This window comes from Phascolarctos cinereus, unplaced genomic scaffold (genome assembly GCF_003287225.1).
Source record: "Phascolarctos cinereus isolate Bilbo 61053 unplaced genomic scaffold, phaCin_HiC Scaffold_5;HRSCAF=322, whole genome shotgun sequence".
NCBI classification, from domain to species: Eukaryota; Metazoa; Chordata; class Mammalia; order Diprotodontia; family Phascolarctidae; genus Phascolarctos; species Phascolarctos cinereus.
This window is the reverse complement of record NW_027555958.1, coordinates 441,386,619-441,411,399: the sequence shown is the minus strand read 5'-3', so window position 1 is coordinate 441,411,399 and position 24,781 is coordinate 441,386,619. Positions and strand designations below refer to the sequence as shown.

At 42.0% G+C, this 24,781-nt stretch overlaps 1 protein-coding gene across 2 annotated transcripts in view; it reads right to left on the bottom strand.

Moving 5' to 3' along the window:
- Window positions 1-1,966: 1,966 nt before the first annotated feature.
- Window positions 1,967-24,781, bottom strand: part of LRRC8C (leucine rich repeat containing 8 VRAC subunit C) — a 103,836-nt gene continuing 81,021 nt past the window's right edge. The window contains exons 2-3 of one of the 2 annotated variants that reach the window (XM_020988779.2): window positions 13,191-13,332; window positions 1,967-9,759 (exon numbers count right to left, since the gene is read on the bottom strand). In XM_020988779.2, coding sequence (XP_020844438.1) covers window positions 7,486-9,756 — 2,271 coding nt within the window. In that variant the 5' untranslated portion in view covers window positions 9,757-9,759; window positions 13,191-13,332 and the 3' untranslated portion in view covers window positions 1,967-7,485. The remainder of the gene's footprint in view (window positions 9,760-13,190; window positions 13,333-24,781) is intronic. The other variant, XM_020988781.2, reaches the window with a different exon arrangement.

Genomic DNA, 24,781 nt, shown 5'->3' with positions numbered 1-24,781 from the left:
GTGTGAAGGCTTCCTGAGCTTTTTTAGGAATGCTTTCCAACTTTGATGTCTGTTATAAAGATGACCCTAGACTCAATTCTGAAGACTGGTGTCTCAAAGACTTTTTATCAAAGAGGTTGACGTGCATCCTTTCGATTCTTGAGAGAAGCGGGTGCACCTCCTTGGAAGGAGAGAAATGCTCATGGTAAAAGAAGCCAGGAGAAGCTTTATAGTTAGAAATTGCCTAACTCCTTCTTTCTGGATCAGGATTGGTCCTAATCCTTCCGGGTTACAATCTTCCTTATATGCCCCACCCCTAACATACATTATGTGCCTAGAATTATGTTATCACTCCCCCCCGGATGGAGAAGTTAGCCTGTCTGTGCTGATTTCTTATCTACTTATGTGGAAACTTGACTTTTCATTTCTCACAGTGTCTAGCTGCCACCCAACTCTCTCTTGTGCTCCAAGAAACCGTAGCATGCACAGCAGCTACACGCCAATAAAACCACCTTGGCAGACTGGGCTAAACCAGGTTGAGGATAACTGAAGGCCTCAAACCCATAGGTAAGTTGGGGTGGGGCGTCTACCCCAAGCATGTGAAGAATTCCTGGTGGAATAGGCAGATGTGAACAATTTGTTCCAACAGGCCATGAAGATGGGAAAAGCAGGCACTGTGGAATGCTTAGAGCTTGGTTAGACATTGAAGATGCCAAGGTCATCCACTGCATCCTGAGCCATTGCTAGTCCTCTTGACGTTTGTCTTGCCACTGGACTCCAATGACTCTGGAAGAGATTGACCTTCATGAAACTTTGCCTCACTTAAGTTTAATTTATGTGAGTCAAAAAAACAAAAAACAAAAACCAGCATCTGTGGAGTCCTAGACCTGAGCTATATTCAGAGAATTCCTAGAAGCAATTCTGAGCTGGAACAAATCAAAAAGAGATAGTTTAGGGGTAAGCCCCCAATTTGGCATTCTGCATCATGGGTTATAGGAAGTTTTTGTGCTGCCGACACAGTATGTCTCAACTGTATGATTAAAAAACAAATGCAGAGGCAGCTAGGCAGGGCAGTGGATAGAGCACCAGCCCTGGAGTCAGGATTTGAGTTCAAATCTTGCCTCAGACACTTACTAGCTAGCTGTGTGACTCTAGGCAAGTCACTTATCCCCCATTGCCTTCAAAATAAAGAAAAAAAAATGCAAACTTGGGCTGCATTAAAAGAAGTATTGCTTTCAGGAATAAAGTGGTGACAGCTCTCCTGTACCCTGCCCTAGCTGACCCACCTCTTCAGCCAATCTGTTAGTTCTAGGGATTAGGAAGGAAATGGCTAAGCTGGAAAGCATCCAGAGGCAAGCAAATAAGATGGTGTAGGGCCTCAAGTTCAAGTCATCTGAGGACAAGTTAAAAAAACAACCTAACAAACTGGGCATGTTTAGCCTGAGAAAAGGAGGCTCAAGGGTGACACACGTGGTAATTGTCATCAGTTAGGAGTGGAATTAGGGTTTGTTCCATCTGGCCCTGAAGGCACAACTAGCAGCAATAGGTAGGAGTTGCCAAGAGACAAATTTTGACTTGATATAAGGAAAAACTGACCATTAGAACCCTCCAAGATAGAACCAGCTGCCTGGAAAGATTGTCTTCAGCCTAAGCTGGACGACCACTGGTTGGATATACTGTAGTGAGGATTCTGTTTTCAGATCAGCATCGTGCTGCATGGCCACTGAGGCCTCCTCTAACTCAGAAATCTGGCAATGCTGTGGACCTAGGTCTCTTCTGACTTCAAGTCCAAGACTCTTCATACTATATTACATTGCCTCTTGTTATGAAATTTTCAAAACGGTCCCCCATGTTCCAGCCACAAGTGGGTGTTCCCTTCTCAGATTACCTACTAACCTTCCCCTCTCCTCACCTTTGGGAACTACAGATACAGAAAACACAAATCTCCCCCACCTTCCCACCCCACCCTGAAAAAGATAGCTCTCCATTTTAAATTAGAAAAAAGTTTTATTTCACTTAAGATTGTTGGAACTGTACTACAATATAATACAACACGGCCAATGATATTAAGACACTTTTTGCCGTCGGTTTAAGATGATTCTCCATTATGTCAACTTTCCAACTTTTCTTGACAGTCTTGGAGATCTTTTTAGGATCTGACAATATGAGCACACACACTGATGTCTGGAGAATGCAAAGGACTGAGCTCTCAAGATGTAGCACTTCAACAACAAAAATATCCCCTTAAAGGAGAGACTGGGTGGGAGAAGATGGATACAGAGGAAGCAGGTGAATTCATAGGACATTACTTATTAAATAGCTGCCAATCACATAAAACCAAGACCACACCATCTCCATTCTCTTTTATTCTTTTACACAGACTTGACATAAAAAGCCTTCTTAAAAATGTTTATTTTTTATACTGCCAAGCAGTGTCATCTGAACTTTGCTGGGAAGTCCAAGGACCAGTGGACACTTGGTACCTAGGGACTACTAGGGAAAGGGATGATGGTGCTGGGCAGATATGGTATGCTTAGGTTTCCAGTCAGTCACTTAATATTTATTAAGCACCTACTCTGTCTCAGGCACTGTGCTATGTGCTGGAGATACAAAGATGCAAAAGACAGCCCGTGCCCTCAAGGAGCTCACAATCTAAAGAGGTACTCACCTTCTACCAGTGAGGTTTATCCATCCTGAACAACCAAAAGGAGATCCAGTCTAAGGTTGCTCAACAGTTCTTCCCTAGTTTCTCTCAGTACAAAGTAATTCCCAGTACCAAGGATTTAGGGACACTAGGTCTTCCAAGACACAACCACCTAGCTAGCCATTTAATTACCTTGTGATGCCAATTTGGCAATCCCATTATGAAATGTTAATTTGAGAGGCCAAATTTTACCATTAATAGGATCACTGATGGGGAATAACATTTCAGATTTACTATGAACTTTAAATGGGGCTTCAAAAAGCATGCATTTATGGTGAAATATATGCTCTATTGACTACTCCGGAGTATTGGTAAAATTCTTTGTAATGATGTATGGTTTGTAGATGGTTCGTATCAGTAGATGTTGACTGGTCACTTCATTTCAGTTAGAATGTAAGCTCCTTGAGGTCAGGGAATACTTCATTCTTATCTCGTTTTTTGCCTTGTACAGTGTCTAATATGTAATGCTTATTAATAAGTGGTCATTGAATTGAATGAGTGCTTGATAGGTGATGAATACAGAGATGTGTTTAGGAGAAATCATTTCCATGGAAGGAAGCTATATAAAAGCCTATATTTTCTTACCATAATTTTTGGCAAATGAAGTATAGTAATACCCATTTTGTGCACTTTTTTAGGGAGTGGCAGAAAATGTTGCTAAAAGGACATCCATAAATCAGCCAATCTATTTCTGGTTCTTTCATATTAGCAATAATGACAAATCCTAGGAGTAAGACAAGGGCCAAGTGGTCTTTCTCTATTTGCCTCATCCCAAGCAATCCACAGACTCAGTTGCAGACTCTTGTTGCTGGAAGGAATCCAAGAGGCCAGCTAATCCATGAACAAGAATCCCCTTGACACCATGGCCAACAAGTGGTCTTCCAGCGTCTCCCGGAAGATCTCCAAAGAGGAAGAGTCCATTCATTCACTACCTATTGAGGTGACCCATTACATTTTTGGAGAGCTGATTGTGGGAAAGTTTTTTCCTTACTTACACAAAACCTAAATCTGTCCCTAAGCAGCTCCTACCCGTTGTTCTTAATCCTGTCTTTTGGGGCCAGGTAGAATCAGTCTAATCTCTCTTGCATGACAGCCCTGAAGGCAACTATGATGTCCCTCTGCAAGCATCTCTTTTCTGCTCTAGGCCTTCTGGGATATTTTATACCCCTTCCTCAGGTTAGCTGGGGCCCTGACCCAAGAGGTACAAAAGAAAGGTCACTTTTTGGAGTCTTTCTGGTCAGACTCTCTCAGTGTGGAGACATCCCCCCCCCCCAGATGCCTGTTGACAACTCATCTTATCATATCATATTAAGAGTCTCCTGGAGGCACTGAGATGTTAAGGTGGCTTGCCTGTAGCTGCCAAGCTAGGGTGTTATCAGAGGAAGGACTTGAACCCAGGTCTTCGATTCCCCAAGGCTGGTCTACTATGCTCATAATTCGGAGATCTAGAACTGGAAGGTCATGACCTCTGAGGACATCTAGTCTAATCCCCTCGTTTTCCAGACAATGATACTGAGAACTGGGGAGGTGAAATGATTTCTCCCAGGCTGTTCAGGTATTAAATATCAGAGGCATCATTTGAATGAGTACACAGCCAGGGTTCTTTCCACTGAACCCCACTTCCTATCAAGGAATTAGACGACGAGATATTTACAATAACATTTTTTTTTCTTTGTGATGAGTGTACAACAGCACAGATTGTGAAGACCAGTCTAGATTAGCACCATAGGTGATTTAATGGGCTAGAAACCATGCCGCAAATGGCAGGGGGGGAAATTGTGTTCGTGTGATCCAAGAGCTTTACTAATGATCCCCCCAAATCTTGCAGTCAGAGGTCATGGGGTCAAGAACATCAAACATTTGCAGAGCCACTGGCGAGCTAATTCATAGACAGGCTTCACTTGGAAATGCAGTGTATGTGCTGTCTCAATCAGTTCATCAATGAAAGGGATGTCTGCTCTTGGAGAGTTACTCTACATAACAAAAACGGTTCACCATTGTGAGTATCAAGCTTTAAACAGCTGAAAACATGGGGTGCCTGTATATTTACATAGGTAGCCTCCTATAGGTCCTATTGAGGGGAAACACTTCTATCAAGAGCACTTCTAAAATGCTGAAAATGGGGACATAAACAGACCCCACAGATGACTAAAATGGCCTTAGGAAAGCCAAGCTACTTATTTACCTGAGTTTTCTTTAATAAAGGCCAAACTTTTTTTTTTTCAACAAATGTGAACTGGGAAATTAGAAAGCTAAAAAAGAGAAAACCAGGAAATACCTAAGTCTGTGCATTGTATGTCCTCGGGTGGGGCAGGCCCCTTTCCCCTGTCCCCAGAGAAATGTCTATACATTTACTTTTTAAGCCAAAGCTGAAAGGTTTCGTGCTGTTTCATTTTTAAAACTAGTTTAAAGATTATCATTATTATTATTATCAGCCTCATTTTGGCAGATAAGGAAGCTCGGAATAGCTCTATTACAAATAAAAAATAAGCTAGGCTGATTTGGCCTTGCAATTCTGCCAACATTGGCATAAGTGATGGAAATGCCTCACGCACAAAGCAAGTGCTTAATAAATGCTTATAGACTTAGAAAGCTGAATAGTTGCTTAAATAAGCTTTTAATCTCGATGGCACTTTTTTTTCTTTAAGGGCTGCGTGTAAAAGCAAACCTATGCCTAGAATTCAGAAAAATACAGCACCCCCTTCCCGGGTTCCCCTGGGGTCCAGACTTCTGGAATACGGTTCATTTGTTCTTCCTGGTGGCAAAAAAAAAATCTTTTCGGAAAGTTTAAAAATATTCAAATTAGAGTACACCACATTTCTAAATAGAACACATCATCTTCACAACCAGTGTCGACAGGGACCACAACAACATTCTGGAAACGAATGGTTAATTGGGGAGCAAATGTAACCACAAGAGCACTTCAAACACACAGGGTTTTTAACCCTCATTCCCAGTCTCACATGAGTGAGTTGGCCAGTTGGCACTTGGAAACACAGAATGTTCAGCAGGCCCTGTAACATCACTTTGGTTATATCATTAGGTGACTAGAATAATGCGAAGTGTTTCTTCAATATGGCAGCCTACTGGAAAGTGGAAGCAGTGAGATACAAATGCATGTTGAACAGTTCCTATCGATGCAGTCTGCAGCAGATTAACATTAAGCCACTGAATTCTTTGTTGAACAATTCATTTTTAAAGCAAGGCTTTTGAGGCCTTCCATCACTCTGACTTCGCTGTAAGTCAGAGAAGCTCCATTGAACTAGGAGGTGCTCAGTGCAATGAAAATTTGGTACTATGACAAAGGTCTTATGATCAATCCCAATATATGCAAACATCATTTTTGTATCTTCTTGTCTCAAAGCTTAAGAGTCCATGGACACTTTTCGTGCAGAGATCCAAATATTTCTGCATTGCTAAGTGCAAGAGTAGATAGGGCCAATATTGACTATCAAGGAAAACCTGCTAAGTGAAAACCACTTAACAATTTTGTTCACACTTAAAAGAAAAAACATAACTGAATCATTTAGGATGAGACCCTACTTTTAAGTCAAGCATAGCAGAGAGGTTTAACAACCTTGTGCTTGAACAACCAGCAGCCATCAGTATGTTCACAGAAAAGAAAGGCTTGGAGAGAAATTGATTAATATATAAACAGATTATTTTATAGCCTTTTGTTTATTTGGGGGCAAGTGGCAAACCTTAAATAGATTACAACTGCCACACTGCCCAAAAGGAAGGAAAAAAACAGCAGAGTTCACCGGCTACTGAGCATAGTTTTAGTAGGTAAAATTTCCTATCGAATGCACCCACATATTAAGATTTTGCAGATGATTGAGTTACTGAAAAAGCAGGCTTCTAATTTCATGATTTTTAATTCCATTACCAGTTAGAATATTAAAATAAATCGAGTCTGTCAAAGGTTGTTTACCAGTGCTACATAGCAGTATCAAGATTCAAAGGATAAACAAACCACTGAGAATTTCATTTGAAAATCTGATTTCTAAAAATAATTATCAAAAAGTGCAAATCCATTCAACTCTCTCTTCACCCCGTGACACCAATAAGGTAAGGCGGCTCTCTTCTTTCACTAACAATCCTCCACCATTCCAAGGCCATTGCAACTCTCCCATGATCCCACCAACACTGTCTGGGGTTGCAGAGTACAGTGAGTACTTAATGGCAACCTTATATCTGTGTGCCTCTTGTTACTGTGCTCATTGACTTCAGTTTCATCTGAGCAGAAAGAGAACCAATGAATTTGGTCCTTTCATTCTAATGAAATTTAATTCTTTCTAATTCCTTAAAGAAGGAGAACCAATGAATCCCGTCAATGGAAAAGCCAGATGGTAAGAGGAAAATGACCTTCATCCCTCGCAAGACCACTTGGTACATCAAACAACAGAAAGACCTTGGACCCACATTTGCTCTCAGCAAAATACCTTCATCTATTACAAACAATCCACAACATGGTGCATTTCCAGACTTCGTCCTTTTCTTGAGAATAAAATGAACTTAAAACAAAACAAAACAAAGCCAGCAGATGGAACTAGCTGTTTTTGCCAATACAAAAGAATAATAAGGGGACATTAGTTTCCAGGACAAATAAAATTTTAAAATATTAACATTGAAAAAATACAAGTAAATTTTTATTAAAAATATATGTACTCCTTACTTCAAATCTGTCTGTACATTTTGTTTTGTGTGAAAAAAGAAAAAAAAAGTAAAGGCATTAGACTACCTAGTTATTTATAATGTATTTGGTAGAAGCATGTTTCAGTCAAACTTTGAAGAAAGTTAAGTCATTCTGCTTTCATTTGCTCCCGAATATCAGAAGGCAGCGTTTCAAACAGTACATCTTCCACAATAAAGCCCGATCGCTTCAGCGCCCGGCAGTCACCCAGTTCCGGAGGGAGGACCTCTAACTGATTGCCTTTGACCTCCAAAGAGGTGAGGAATAGTAAGTTCCCGATTTTTGGTGAAAGGACCGATAAGTTATTTTTCCCAATCTTCAAAGTTTTCAGTTTCTTACAGAAATACAGTTCATCGGGGAGGCTCTCCACTTTGTTAGAGGTGATGGAAAAATACTGTAAACTCTGCAGCACTCCTATTTCCGGTGGTATAAACCGAATGTCATTGAAAGACAGATCTAAGTGTCTGATTTTGTTGCATAGAAAGAGGTGAGAAGGCAGCACCTCTATTTTATTGTAACTAAAAGTCAGGCGCTCCAGGCTGGTGAGCTTTTTGATGTGCTCTGGGATGTAGGTGATGCTGTTATGCCACAGTTTAAGAACCGTCAGCTTCCGCAAATGCTGAAAGCTCATGATTTCCTCTATCGACTTGAGGTTGTTTTCCTTCAGGTCCAGCTCCTGGAGGCTGAGCAGGCTGAAGATGGCGTGGGGGATGCGCTCCAGATCGCAGTGGACCAGCTCCAGCTCTGTCAGGTTGGTCATCTTCTTCAGGTTGTTAAGCATGACGAGCTTGGTACCATTGTTATGGATGTACATTTTCTGGAGGTGGCTGGAAACATCAACCACCGCTTGAGGGACTTTGGAGATGTTGCTCTTGAGTAAGAGAACCTTCAGGTTTTTAAGTTCCCGCAGAGATTCAAGAGTGATGTTCCTAGAGATATCGTGGCCCAGAGAACCGTACAAGTAGAGCTCCTCCAGATTCCTGAGGCTGTACATCCAGGGCGGCAATTCCCGTAAGTCGTCGAATTTGACACTCAAGATCTTCAGGTTTTCCTTTAGGAAGCTCAAAGCAGCGCTGTGGATTTTGACAGAGCATTGGTGCAAAGAGAGCTCCTGCAGGTTGCTGAGCTGGGCAATGGTGGCTGGGATCATGACATTCTGGATGATTTCAAGTTTCAAAGACTGCAGCTCAGTGATATCGAAGACGGTGTCTGGAAGGCCAGAGAGCATGATCAACGGCAACTCCAGGCGGTTCTGGGCATTCACCTGCAGCTTCTGCCTCAGTTTATCAACTGTCCACTCATTATTTAAGTTCAACTGTTTCAATTTATTTTCGCTGACTTCAGATAGGAACACGGCAAATCTCTTAGAGTAAAGAGGGTCATATTGATCAATCATATGTAGCAGAAAAGCAAAATCATTTTTCACATCTGGTATATCATCAATTCCCGTCTCCTGCCTAACATACTCAAAAGAATACTCCTTTAGGGACCGGTAGAACAGCCAATATAAAGTGTAAAGGCACGTTAGTCCGTAGATGCTTACAAAACATAAGTAGCAAAAGGAAAGTTTTGAGAATAAGTGTGCCATGGTGTGATTGCAGGAGAAGTGTTTATACCCAGTCATGTCCTGAATGTCAATGTCACAGCTGACTGTAAACTGAACTTTGGGAACCAGGGCGCTATTATAACCAATGATGATCAGGAATTTGAGTACTTTGAGGACAGTCTGGCGGACATACATACTGTAGAGAATGTCGCCCTCCTCCACATGCATCCTGAACTTCTTCACCTTTTCAAAGAGGGCCTTAGCTTGCTCGCCTTCCTTCTTATCCAGTGCCCCAGCAGAGGCCTTGTCGACCACAAACTTCTCAGGTATGGACTTCAATGACTGAGACTGGACCAGGTTGTTATCGGCAGTTGACTGGGAGGGATAAGTTGCTTTCTGTAAGTTGTTCTTCCTGTTGTCTTTTTCTTCAGAATCCTCCCCGGACACCTCGGACAAAGCCCTGGTGGTCCAAGGAGAGTCGAAACACTTCCCCAGGATGGAAATGAAGTGTTCTATCTTCGAACTGGAGCCAGGGAACTTGAACCAAAAGTTACTGCAGAGCATGAAGATGAGGGTGTGGATGAGGACGAGGTAAGGGAAGTACTTGGCATACCAGTGGAGGGCCTTCTCATAACATATCTGGTTGATAAAACTGTACTGCTGAAGGTCCAAGTCAGTCTTCCGCCCCTTCATTTCCACAGTGGCAGGGCTGGCAGATGGCTGTGGTGGAGGCAGTGGCGTTGAAGTGTCGATGGCGTGAGATGTGTTAGGGACGGATGAGTGGTTCTGAGAAGGCTGCGTGGTTTTTGGGAGGCAGATTATCTTGTCTTGCATAACCTGAAACATAGAAATGATATTTTCAAATTATGCTGCCCCATGGACTTGTCTGTGTTGTTAAAGCTGGGAAATTATCACTGCTTAAAGGATCACAGAATTGGATCTAGGAGGAACCTTACAGAGGCCATCAAAAACAACCCCCTCATTTTACAGATGAGGAAACTGAGGTATAGAGTGGTTAGATGACTTGACTAGAGTCACAAAGCTATGTGTCTGAGCTGGGATTTAAAGCCATCCCGACTCTAAGTCCAGGGCTCTATCCAGAATGCCACCATCGCCTCTATTATGCAGGGCCTAGCTACTTTTTCCCTGACTCTCCCTGGAGGCACACATCCAGTTCTATCATCCATGTTTGCTCTCCACTTATCGGGGTGAGAAAAGGGAATGCTGGACTGTGGTCATTATTGAAGCGTGGTATCTCAGAGTTGGACAGGGACAGGGACGGGGACTGCCTCAGAGGCTGCACAGTCCAGCCAGTATTTGAAAGCTGACCTACCTGACAAAGCAATCAGTTTATAACATAAACATATTATTATAATTAACCCTTTTGCATTCATTTGATCCCTGACTGCTGTATATGTGTGTGTGTAAACATGCATGTCTATAAAGTATGTGCGTGGGGGAAAGGGGTTCCCCTCTGACTCCTCCCATCTTTTTTCAAGACTAATGATGTAATAAATGGGGAGAGCTTCTGGTAAGGAAGCTCCCTCCCCCAACTGTTCTGTAATTTAGGGTCTTTGTTGCCTGGAGCAGTCATGCTCAGGGCCACATAACCAGTATATGCCCTAGGTGGAATCTGAACTCAGATCATCCGGACATCTTTTAGAGATATCTACATGGCTCAGTGGACAGAGTGCTGCACCTGAAGTCAGAAAGACTGAAGTTCCAATCCAGGTTTAGACACTTATTAGCTGTGTGACCCTGGGAAAGTCACTTAACCTCTGTTTGCCTTAATCCACTGGAGAAGGAAATGGCAAAATCACTCCAGTATCTTTGCCAGGAAAACCCCACACAGGGTCATGAAGAGTTGGTCACAATTGAACACCACCACCCTGACTCCAAAGCTGCCCCCATCTGCTATATCAACTTGCCTTGCCCTTTTTTACCCCCTTTCTCTCCCTTTAGTCTCTCACTTCTTAAAACTTGTCCTGTACTTTTAATAAATCTCTAGAATACAGCCCACTAAAGGAGTGACTTTTCTTTTTTGGACAGTCCCTGATAAGAACACACATACTACCTCCCACATTTTAAAAGGAAGCTCTAGCTTCAGACATGCTATACAGGAAGCATACAAGGGATGGGGAGAGCTCATAGTAGACAATGGGAGAGGTGAAAGGAAATATCTGTCATGTTTCTTACAGCTTAATGCAACATGAAGCGCCACAGAAGGAACGTTAGGGGTCCAATCTTCTTTGACTCACTCCTGCCTAATCTCCTGCTTAGTCCCAACATTAACTCCTTCTCTTTCCTTTGTCACTGATTTTTCTAGCTAGGCTATTGTTGTCTTAGCCTTTAGGAATCCGCCTCTCCACTCCTCCTGTGTCTGCTTCTCTTGATCTAAATTTGGGGTGTGGGAATGCCTGCCTGAGCCAGGTTCTCTATTCTCTTCCCCACCCCCAGCTCAGTCCTATCTCATGGCAGTTCACCCTTATCTTACTTCATGCCACCCCCACCAACCAGCTCCAGTCAAAGAAGACTTTTCTCTAAAGGATTCCAAAGCTATCCCCCTACTTTAGATTTTAGACCTCAAGTCACCTCAGCCTTACTCCAATGGGTATCTAAGCTTGGATACCATCAAGTGTTTCTTGTCTTTCCTCCTGTTTTCTATTTAGGCAAGTGTAGCTGAATCAAATTTGACTTGCTGGACCCTCTAGGCCATTTCAGTCTTTGATGATTAAATCTCTCTTTTCAACTAGGCCTCAGTTCCTGTGGTCTGATCCACTAGGTCTTTCGGCCTTGGGCCCCCACAACCTGTTCATAACATGGCTTTCCATTCTGGACTGAATTTATCTCTTTTTAATTCCAAAACCCTTTGCGTTCCACCCTCCCTCCTCATTATACGAGTTCAGTTGAAAGTAACACCTTATGGCCAATGGTTACCCTTCTCCCCTTTGTAGTGCCCAACTTCAAATCCTTCCTTGTTTAATGATGAGTCATGGTCCATATTTGGGTCCTTAAGCCCAAAGGTAGAGCCTGAAGATATGCTTCTGACATAATTATAAATAATAAAAACATGCACATATGATAATTTCAACAAATTCTTCAGCCTCAGTCAGGTTTATTTCATAAATTCAACAAAAAAATTTTTTTGAACCAACTTAACTGAGGAAAAAAAAAGAACGGAGCTCATCTGGATAACTTTTAAAGAGAGATGGCCATCTAAGTCTCTCCCAGTCCTATATACATTCATTCATACACACACATGGCCATTCTAAATGCCAAGATGGGATAGCAATAGGGGACTAGACTTGAGATTTCATTGGCATAGGTGACTTCTGGATAAAGAAACTCCACCTATCAATGGAAGTTGGCACCATCTTTGCAACTGAGACTCTTACAGAGTTGTCTAGATCACTGAGGGTTTTGGTGGTTTGCCCAAGGTAACACAGCCAAGGTGGGACTTGAACCCAGATATTTCTGACTCTTTGTCCACTAGTCCACACTGCCTCTCTTACAATTCTAACACGGAAAACAAAATGTCCAATGAAGGTGTGTTACAGTCAGGCTGGAGCAGTTATTTTGATGAGCTCTTCGTATATTTTGCTCCACACCAAAGTCCTACCCTGATTCCTCCTTCATGCTGGGGAGACAGTCGGCCCTATATTCTCAAAGCTTGTCTCACAAGCCCTAGAAGGCCCTACAAAATTGGAACGACTGTGACAATGTACAAATGTATGTGCTGGTTCAGATAGGTTCATCCTCAAAGGGTTGGTAATAAAGTCGACTAGACAACATTTTATTAAGCACTTTACTAAGTGCTGGTGATATAAAGAGTGGGGCAGCTAGATGGCACAGTGGATAGAGTGCCGGGTCTAGAGTCAGGAAGACCTGAGTTCAAATAGCTGCGTGACCCTGGGCAAGTCACTTAACCAGGTTTGCCTGTTTCCTCATCAGTAAAATGAGCTGAAGAAGAAATGGCAAGCCACTCCAGTATCTTTGCCGAGAAGACCCCAAATGGGGTCACAAAGGGCTGGCACAACTGAAGTGACTGAACGAGAGCAGTAATAAAAAAACAAAAACACCTCTCCACACTGCGCCCTCTTCCCCCCTCAAAACAACAACAACAACAATAAAAGTTCCTGCTTTCATGGAGCTTCCAGTGTAACGGCTACGTACAAACAAGCTACATACAAGGTGAACTGGAGATTATCCACAGAGGAAAGGCGCCAGCTAAGGGGGACTGGGGAAACGCTTTACGAGGTAGATTTTACCTGGGACCTGAAAAAAGCTGGTGAAGCAAAAACGTGGAGGTGAAGAGGGAAGAAATTCCAGGCATGGGAGGCAGTCAGTGAAAATGCATGGAGTCTGGAGCTTGAACGTCTTGTGCAAAGAACAGCCAGGAAGCCCGTGTCCCTAGATCACAGAGTACATGAGAAGGAAGAAGGTGTATGGAGTCTGGAAAGGTAGGAAGGAGGTAGGTGATGAAGGGCTTTAAAAGCCAAACAGGATTTTATATTTGATTCTGGAGGTAATGGGGAGCCACCGGGATTTCTTCAGTAGGGGAGTGGCATGGTCACCCTTGCAATTTGACAACTGAGTAGAGGACAGACTGGAGTGGAGAGAGATTTGGGGTGGGAAGAACAATCAGAAAGCTGTTGCAAGTTTACATGTAAAGAGATGAGGCGGCGTTGGAGGACAGAAGGGGATGTATATGGGAGATGGGATAAAGGTATAATTAAGAGGACTTGGCAACAGATGGGGGAGGGCAGTGAAAGAGTGAGGAGTCCAGGATGACACCTAGGCTGTAGGTTGGGGTGACTGGGGTGGGGGGGTTGGTGGTGCCCTCAATGGTAATATGGAAACTAGCGAGTGGAGGTTTGTTTGTAAGTACTAACTTCTGAAGACCATCTACTAAAGCACTGAAGCATTATGATCTGCATCCCTGAAGGAAGAATCTATACTGATGAGATCACAGATTTCTGTAATACTGAAGGATGCTCTATCTTTTTACAGTAAATTGGGTCACCTTGTATAAGCAAGGTAGAGTTACACAACACAGGTATGTACATTTTATAGGCCTTTGAATAATTGCTGGGGCTTATAGTTTCAGTTTTGTTTTTTGTTATATGTAATTACACTTCTCTTACTAACCTTTTTTTTTGTCTTTTTGGTGAGGCAATCGGGGTTAAGTGACTTGCCCAGGGTCATACAGCTAATAAGTGTCAAGTGTTTGAAGCTGGATTTGAACTCAGGTCCTCCTGACTCCAAGGCCGGAGCTCTATCCACTGTGCAACCTAGCTGCCCCTCTCTTACCAACCTTTTGATTTAAAAAATTTTAAATTTTGATCGATAGCTTCTGTTTTTATATCACTGACATTTCCAAATCTCTTGCTCCTCTTCCTCTACCAAGAAATCTACCCTGCACAACAAAGGATCTGAACAAAAATGAAGCAACATATCTGGTTACATACCAGAGATACAAGAAAACCAGCTAACATATCAACCCAGGCTGAAAATAAGTACAGTGGATCAGATACACTCTTGCCCCCCGACCACCTCAGCAAGAAGATATATATATATATGTGTGTGTGTGTGTGTGTGTGTGTGTATACACATATATATACATACATGTACACATATACACACACGTACATATATTTAGTCATTTATATATTTTATTTAGAGTGTGTGTGTGTATATATATATGTATATATAAATTTACTATACATATATTTAGTCATTTATCATGACACAAAGAGCTGTGTTTTCTCTAGAGTGGGTCTCTTGCCATCCTCACTCTAGATTTTATTATATAGTCTTCATGAGTTGTGGTGCAAAGGATAGAGTGCTAGGCCTGGAGTCAGGAATATCTGAGTTCAAATTTGGCCTCAGACACTGACAAGCTGTTTGACCCTGGGCAAGTCACTTAAACTCTGTCTGCCTCAGTTTCCTCAATTGCAAAGTGAGAATAATAACAATACCAGCCTCCTAGGGTTGTTGTGACAATAAAATGAGATATCTGTAAAGTGCTTTGTAAATCTTAAAGCACTATAGAAATGATATCATTATTATTATATATTATTAGGACCCACTGTATCTATGTTTCATTTGGTCAAGAATGAGAGGCACAATCACAACAATCCAAAATAAAATCTCCTTTATGTTGTGCTTTCCAGGAAACTGTCATGCCCCCCCCCAAAAAAAAAGAGGCAAGAATTGAGTGTAAGTACCAAGTTGAAAAATCAAGAAATTTGCTCAAATGAGATGTTAATGGGCTGTGTTCAAAAAAAAAAAAGAACATCAGAGGAATAGCCTGAAATATAGATTAGGACAACATGAAAGTATGTCAACCTATCTGGCTGTATGCCAGAGATACAGCTACCCTAAGTCAGGGAATGGAATGTCAAGACAGGCAAGGTCCGATTGTTTCTTCAGAAAGAAGCAGTCAGACAAAGTCTCTGGGAGACTTGTGGACACTTGAGGAAAGCCTCTGTCGTCTGCTCCTCCTTTTCCCTTCCAGTTGCCAGGCCCTTCTCTCCAGTATCTAAGACTCTCCATTCACACTTTGTAGCTCACCAACATTTTTGTGTAGCACAATAAACCAAACACTACATTTGATTCTGTGACAAATACACACCTTGGGTTGAGGCGTATGTGCGTGGGAGGGGTGGGGGTGCTGAAAAAAATGCCAAGCGTGCAGTCAGAGGACCTAGGTTCAATTTCTGTCCCGGTTATACCCTAGGTAAGTCACTAATTCCTCTGAGCCTCAGTTTCCTCTTCTGTAAAATTGGGAATGCTTATAATACCTACCTCACAGTGCTGTGATAGAAACTTTTTGCAAAAAATAAAGGATTATGGAAATGTGACTCAATGGAATTATGAAGGGCAGAAGGGACAATATCAGCAAGGCTCCAGTTGGGTTCTTGTAGCACAGCTTTATGAGTTATTATCTGGAAGTGATATCTAGGAGGAAGCTGCCTTGTTTATGGCACAAAACAAGGGCAAAAACAATAGTTCAAAATAGTAACATGGCTATTCCAGGGCTGCAGATTTGAGCTAGAAGGGACTCAAGATTCAGGCTTGAACAAACATTTTGTACTTGAAAAATGGACATGATGCCTGCCCCATTCTCCTGGTTCTCCTACCTCTTTAACCCTTCCTTCTTTGCTTCATTAGCTCATCATCTATCAAACCCTTGATGGTCAATGAGCTCCAAGATTCTCTCTCTCTCTCTCTCTCTCTCTCTCTCTCTCTCTCTCTCTCTCTCTCTCTCTCTCTCCTCCCTCCCTCCCTCCTCTCTCTCTCTCTCTCTTCTTTGCTTCATTAGCTCATCATCTATCAAACCCTTGATGGTCAATGAGCTCCAAGATTCCTCTCTCTCTCTCTCTCTCTCTCTCTCTCTCTCCTCTCTCTCTCTCTCTCTCTCTCTCATCCCTTTTCCTTAGCAACAGAATGCACTCTTGCCATGACAACTATAACCGCTAGGCAGCTGACCCCAAATCGTTATCTTTAGTTCTTATTATCTACTCTCAGCTTTCAAATCGTGGGGTTTTGAAGATAAAAGACCTGAGTTCAAACTCCCACTCTGCTGTGCAGTTGGAGAACCTTGGGCAACTCTCTTAATGTCTCTGGGCCTTAGCTCTTTATCTGGAAAATGAGGCTGCTGTGCTCAGTGGTCTGATTTGATCTCTAAATTTATTGTCCTAAGTTATATGTAACTTCAACAGGTGAGAAATTTCTTCTCTTGGATGGTAAGATTGAGCTCCAGTAAGTATGGGTTTTGTTTTCGGTCCAGCACTTTCAGGCATGTTCAGATCCAGTAAAGAAGCAATGAAGCTGTAAAGGGGATGGCAAAGATAGCACAGGGGGAGCTGTATATCATATGTTTTTGTTTATGGGAAGTGAGTCTTGCTTTATCAGAATCAGTGCTTCCATCTCTGCTCACGTGAGGAGGGCGGCTGCCATCATGCTAAGGCAAAGACTAAATCACTCTGACCTCCACAAGCTGCCTCTGTCACCATGGTACAAGCAAGGATCCTGCCTTCAGCACGGAAGGAAAAGCAGCCTCCTGCACAAGTGCTCCTGCAAAGAGTTGTTATTGGCACAGTTTCCTGTCTGTTGTGGGCAGAGTTGTTGCTTTCAATAATAAAGTTCAGAACTATGTTTCTGTCTGAAAATAACAGAGGGTGTGAACAGAAACTGTGACTAAATATTGAAAGACATGTTTCTTCCCCCCTCCCTCCCATCAAAGCAAACTGCTATAATTGTTTATCCAACAAAGGTATAATTCTCAAGGGGAAAAATGTGAACCCTTTCTCAGACTAATGCTTCTACATGCATAAAATAAAATATATAAGATCACACAGGAAACGTTATGTTAAAATGCAGTTAACAGAAAAAAAAGTTAACAAAAATAAAAAACAAAATCCCCCAACCTCAAAAAAAAAAAAAGATCAGGTTCACAGATTCTAGAAAAATCAAGGGAGTTCATCAGTTACTTAACATAGCTACAAGTAAATCTTGCAAGTTGTGAAGAGTTAAAGAATATTTGAAAATCGAAAACACAGACTTGGCCACAGATGTCAGCATGGCTTGGGCAATATTTTATCTTGAGCCACTCCAGCTTCCTAGGAGATAAAGGAAATTCTTTTCTCCCAACACTCATTCTCCACTCCCACCCCCCCATCTGTCCAAGTGATAGGAGCCTGATAATTTTTCAAACAGAAAGCTGTTTGACTCAGGAAGACACAGAGGGAGGAGTAGGGAGGACCTTGCCACTCCTTTTGGATTCCAAAGAAAGATGAAATAATGGCTACGTTTACTGGAAGGGATATCCTGCCCTATGGCTGTCTCTTATTCTGTTGTCAAAATGATTCTCAGCAACCTGACTTCAGGGAGGGGGATCTTGGGAACTGAATATGAATAGACTTGTCAATTTTAATTTTTTGCTTCAGTTCTGTTCAGTGGAATGATTTCCAGTCAGTAAAAGGCCCAGCAACTATGATCTTGCTGAAAATAGATTATAGTCATGGAGTATGCTCCCCGCTTAGGAGAAGGTAGACTAGGAGGAACATAGAAAAAGAACCACTTAACAGAATAAGATATATTTCTAAAGAATCATCTCCACCCCCAGGCTCATGGCCCCTCTCATCAACCAAGTGAATTGTTGGTCCTATGAGGTTTAAAAGCTTTCTTGGTTAGGAGAACCAGTTTCAAAATTCCAAATTATAGACTTTTCAATGGCAACAGAGAAGTAAAAATTTTTTTCTTCTTTTTTTTGGCTAGGCAATGGGGTTAAGTGACTTGCCCAGGGTCACACAGCTAGTGAGTGTCAAGTGTCTGCTCTGAGATTGGATTTGAACTCAGGTCCTCTTGACTCTAGGGCTGGTGCTTGTATCCACTGTGCCACCTAGCTGCCCCAAAGATTTTTTTTTCAAAAGTGCTTATGAACCTGAGCAGGGTTGCCACATACAAGTCATCTGGAGATTCTGAAATACATTTCTGTAATGATGGTTTCAAAATAATGGAATTTATAGTAATCCGTTCAAGCAAGAAAAGAGGGATTGAGATGTCAGCCCAGAATATAAGCGGTGCCCTAAGAACCTCCTGAAATACTTAGCAGCAGGATCCAGAAATGATGGTGATAGTTTCTGCAAACACGAGAAAGGCAAGCATAGCCGGGGTGAAAGTCCGAAGGGGAACAGCAAGCATTCATTTTATGAAACGAAAGATTTGGGACAATGACTAAAACTCTGGCAAATTTCAGATAAATTTACCCTGGTTGAGCCAACATCCCCAGATTATTGTAGAATTAGGCAACGACCCCAGGCTATACCTAATCGGCCTGAGGAGGAGATAGGGATTTTGAGATATTATATTGAATAGCTGAGGTAGCTTGATGCAGTGATCTGCTGCTTTTGGCCAGTCCCTGCTGTGGAGAAAGCTAAGCAAGCAACACGGTTGGTTGGTGGGATCGAGGGGCAGGTGGGAAACAGAAGGCAGAAAGAGCGAAAGAAGACGAAATCAAATCAATCAACAAGCATTTATTAAGCACTTACTATGTGCTTGGCGCATAGTATGAGGGGAGATGGTACAGATGTTCTCCCCAACTCTAGAACTCTAGAAAATGGAAGCCACCCTTCCTGCCTGTAGTTCCTGGCATTGAGGGTGTGGCCACTGCAGTCACTGCCTGCAGCTAACAGCTTTGCCATAGAATCATAGAATCATTGAGTTGGTGAGATCACCCCTGCCTGAGGGATGACTCATGTCCCCTACCCCCACAACATCCTTAACAGGTGGTTATCCACACTGTGTTTGAATGGTTCTATGGGAGATATGATGGAGGAACTCAACACTACACAATGCATCTTGGTCTCTCTGTTGGCTCCACTCCTTCTGGATCCTTTCTTCACCTTGGGCTCTCCTACCAGCCTAACCAATCCTTCTGAGTCTCCCTCGAAGGCTCAATACCCATGTGTTCCCTCCCTCACACGAGAGTGAATGTCTGGGCTCTTTTCTCTTCTTTCTCTATGCTCTCATTTGGTAATCTCAATAGCTACCACGGGTTTCACCATCAGCCCTATGGAGATGACTCCCAAATCTATAGATCCACTCTCCATTCAGCATCTCCATCTGGATAGCCCATAGGCATCTTAAATTCAACATTTCCAAAACAAAACTCATTATCTTTCCACCCAAACTCTCCCATCCTAACTTCCCTTGTTCTGTCAAGGGCACTGCCATTCATTCCTCCGGTCACCCAAGTTCCCAACTGGCTGTCATCCTTGACTCTTTACTCTTACTCACCCCCATGTTCAATCAGTGGTTAAGACTTATTGACTCTACCCCTACATCATCTCTCATATCTGTCTGCTTTTCTCCATTGACATGGTTGCTGCCCTATTTAAGGTCCTTGTCACATCTCTCCTAGATGATTTTGAGAACCTCCTTATTGGTTCCTGCCTCCAGTGTCTATGCTTTCCCAACCAAATGATATTCCTTTAAGCACAAGTCTGCCTGTGTCACTGTCCTGCAAAGAAAGGAAGGAAGGAAGGAAGGAAAGGAAGGAAGGAAGGAAGTAAACAAGTCTGTATTAGGCAACTGTTTTACAAAGAAATCTCATTTAATTTCACAATGCTGGGAGGCAGGCACAATTATTATCTTCATTTTACATTTGGGGAAACTGAGACATCAAGAGGTTAAGTGACTTGCCCAGGGTCACACAGTCAGTGTTTGAAGGCAGATTCGAACTCAGGTCTTCCCAACTACAGTGCTTTGTGTACTGTGCCACCCTGCTGCCTCAGAAGCTCCAGTGATTCCTTCTTACCTCTAGATTAAAATACAAACTCATTTGTTTGATACTTAAAACTCATCATAAACTGGTTCCAAACTATCTTTCTAGGGTAATTACACATTGCTTCTCTCTCTGAACACACATTCTACATTCTAACCAAACAGATCTGCTTGTTGTTCTGAGTAAGTGATGGCCATCTCCTTCCTGTCCCCCAGGCCTTTTCCTCTCCTCACCCCCTCCCACAACCCCCTGGAACCCACTTTCCTGATTCATCAAGCTTCCGATGTCTTCTCCCTCTCAAAATTACTTTATATTGATTTTTGTTTATATTTTGTATTTACTTATGTGTATACGTGTTGTACACTTCTGCTTCCCATACCTATTCCAAATGTAAGCTTTTCTATCATGCTTTTGTCTGTTTACTCAGTCCCCAGCACACAGTAGGCACTTAATAAATGCTTATTGAATTGAATTTATTAAATCACATAATCTGAGAAATGGAAGGGACTCCTGTGGCCACCAAATCCAATCCAAATCTGAAAGGAGTCTCTACCAAAACACACCCCAAAAGGGTATTCCAGCCTCAGAGCCTGAAGACCCCCAAGGAGGGGAGCACATTACCTGTCCAGATGGCCCATTCCATTTTAGATAGCCAATGTCTGACAGGAAGTTCATGGTGAGCAGGAAGTGGTAAAGTAACAGAACACTGTGGCAAACTCGGGAAACCTTGCTTCCTTTGCTTTCTAGCAGAGAGAATTCTAAAAACTCATCAGCAATTATTAAGGACTTAATTGTGCGAGATACCTGTGCCTTCTAGGATCAACACAAAAGTCACAATTTCCATTCTCTAGAAACTTAGTTTTCAACAAAGGACATAAAGTGGGACGACTCATATTATGAAAACTCAGATAACTTTATAAAATACTACAGGTTTGTATTACTAAATATAATATTATAGGCTTAAATTACTAAAGGCTTACAAACCACTTTCCTTACAGCCTCGTGTAGTAGGTGGCAATGCAGTATTTTACCTATTTTGGGGGGTAAAAAGTATGAAGTGAGGTTAACAGATCTTCCCCTCAGTACCCACGTCAGAGCGAGGACTCATTTCCAGGGCAGTAACGCCCAGGCCACTAACATATTGTCTTTTTAATTACTCTAGCAAAAAGTCATTATAAAACTCCCTAGTCCCATAGCCAAATACATGACAAGAGTCTATTGTTGGGGCAGAATTTCCTGAGAGTTTTTAGATGTATTGTATCACACCACATTTAAGCCGGAACAACATGTACCAGAGCAAACTTGGACGGACAAGGCAGAGGCTGGGGTTAGCCTATAGTCAAGACTGTTCTCAGAGGTGATCTATCTCTTCAGCAGCTTCAAGCTCCACCAATGGTCTTGGGCAGACGTATCCAGGCCTCATCTCTTTCCTGATCTCCAGGCCAACATTCACCTACTAGACATCTCTTGGGATGAACCACAATCACCTGCAACCCAAAGAGCTTCCATAAAGCTTTAAGACAAAAGGATTAATGGGATTAGAGATTTAGAGACCTCAGAGGACATGTAGGTCACCTCTTTATTTTACAGATGAAGAAACTGAGGCTTCCCAAAAGGCAAAGTGAGCTACCAAAAGTGAGTTTACACAGATAGTAAGTGGCGGTCATCTTAATTAAGAAAATGGAACAAAGCAAGCTTAAAGGATAATACAAGGGGGTGTTGCCAACCATCTGCACAGTGTATGAATTTGTGGCTGAGCACAATGCTTTATCAAAGGCAATTCAACAACAGAGAAGAATGCTAGAAGAATTATCTGTAATTAACTGTGCACAGTTATATGTAGCAAATCAGAATTTAGAAGAAACAGAGGTCTTACTGCCTCTAGAAAGCCTTAACTAACAGAACACCATGTAGAAATCTTAAATAACTCAATGTAAATTAAACTAGGCATAAAGGAAAAATGCAAAATGCCTGATTGATGTTGTTAACAGTAGAATTCAATCAAGGTTTTAAAAAAATAATTAATACCTACACTATGCAAATCATTCACAAAAATTAGGAAACAGCCTATGAGACCCCTTTTATGAGACTCGTATAATCCTAATACCTAAATGGAGGAAGCAGGATGTAAGATGCTGTCTAGAAGTATGTATGGTGTGAGAAATGAATATTTCTCTCTTATATTTAATAACTAATCATTGAATTAGAATCAAGGTTTTCTGCCCTTTCTGCTTCCTCATCCAGAAATCAACTTGTGTGGGAAATCTCTCTTAAAGATTTACCCTGGCCAAGATCTAATCAGACAGTAAAAGAAATTCTAAGTATGGGCTAATAGGTATATTACTGCTCATTGTGTTGGTTCAGACAGGCCTTCGGAAAGGTGGATTCTCCCTATTCTCAGGACAGGTGATATGGAAATTGATGTCTCTTTGACCAAGATTTGAGTGACCCAAGTCATGTACCCCAAGACCTTCATTTTAATATAGTCCACACCTGTCTTTGTGTTAACCAGTCCAAGTCGATTGCTACCCCTCAGGAACATCTCTCTCTGAAGGACATATAAACTATGACCCCACCTCCATTAGGAGTCTTTGGTCTGAGAGAGACAGCCAAATGAGCATCCTTTTATTAATTACCTGTCAGACTTATTAATAAAAGATTAAATCACCCAGAAACTATATCTCTCAAATCTTTTAAAATGTCACAATAGAATAATTTTACACACACACACACATATATATGTGTGTATACACACACATGAATATATATACACATACCTATTTGTATTTAATGGCAGCTCTCTCTAGGGCAGGGTGGGGAGAGGGAAGAAAAAGAAAAGAAAGAAAGAAATTTCCGTGTTAACTTTGTTGTACATTTAAAAGGAATAGCAAGTTGTATATAGCAGATTTGCAGTTTCATGCAATCTTCTTTTTTATTATACTATGTTATGGAAAAATATTAAAACTCTATTAGTCAGTCTGATTTCATGATTTCCTCCAGCAATACTTGGTGAATACTTGAGAAGAGTCAAGAAAACAGATGATAAAAGTTGCTGGTCCTGCTCACCCTTAGACTTGGGATTTAGCAGGGTGAAATGATGGGTAGAAAATTTTCATCGGCGGTAAGGTCAGTGAGCCAATATTTGGCTGCCATAGAAGTCAGGAGAATGTGTTGCAGAGTGGATTCCTACTCATGTATAGGATGGGCTGGATGGGAAGGGCTCTAAATATAAAGTCTAGAAGTCTGTCAAGTCAACAAGAATTTATAAAGTACCCACCCTGTGCCAGGCATTGTGCTACATTCTAGGGATACAAAGAAAGGCAAAAACAGGTCCTGCCCTTGAGGAGCTTACAGTCTAATAAATAGCAGAGGGCAGGAAGGAACAACAGGAGATCCCGAGTAATCAATCAAGAATTTCTTAAGTGCTTACCATGTGCCAGCTAAGCACTGAAGATACAAAGAAAGGCAAAATGGATGCTTTACCTCAAAAAGGCTCCATTTTAATGGGTGAGACAACATGTTAAAAAAATGCCTACTTACACGTTACATATAAAGTAGATGCAAGGATGCAAAGAAGGCATTAGCAGTTGGGGGACCAGGAGACGCCTCCTGCACAAGGCAGCATCTCAGTAAGTCTTGAAGGAATCTAGGGATTCCAAACAGCGAAGCTAAGGAGGGAGAACATTCCGGGCATGGGTATCAGTCAGTGCAAAGGGATGCAGGGCACGGTCAGATTCAGGAACATCACATTGGCAATGAGATCAGCTAGTCAGCTATCCCAGTAGTTCAGGCAAGAGGTGGCAAGGGTTTGAATGAGGTTTGGCAGCTGAGGGAGAAGAAAGAGTAGAGTTTGGAAGAAGTGGTTGAAGCAGAATTGAAAAGACCTGGTAACTGATTGGATAAGGGAGTGGGGGTGAAGGAGAAGGAAGAATTAAGGCTGCCTCCGAGGTTACAAATCTGGGTGACTAAAGGAGTGTTGGTGTCCCTCACAGATATGGGAAAATTAGAAGGCTTCACCACCACCTGGTTTAATTCTTAATTATTTCCCTGTGTGTTTGTCTTCTCTTCCCAGCTAGGCTATTGACATCTTGAGAAACATATTCCAAGTCTTACGTTCTTTTTTATCTTCTATGGTGCTTACTGAAGTTCTGGGGAGGCAGATGTTTAAAGGGTATTCATTGGTTGATGCTATGTAGTTTCATTGCATACATGAAATTAACCCTCAGCTTACCCAAAATTTCAGTGAGCAGAATTCCATTCTTCAGCTGACACCAGCTAACTGAGATTTTACCATATAATTTTCCACTTCTATCTGAATCAGCTGACATAGGGAAACCATAGATTTAGAGATGAAAGGGCCCTCAGAGCTTATCTAGTCTGATTCTCATTTTATAAATGAGAAAACTGAGGCAGAGCCATCAAGCTACCCCCTAAGAGTCAGTGGCAAAGTTGGACTTTGAACCCAGGCTCTGTGACTCTAAGATTAGTGCTTTTTCTACTGCACCACAAACAAATTCATTTGCTGAGATAGCTAGCTTTAATTATAGTAATGATTTGTCTCAACAACCA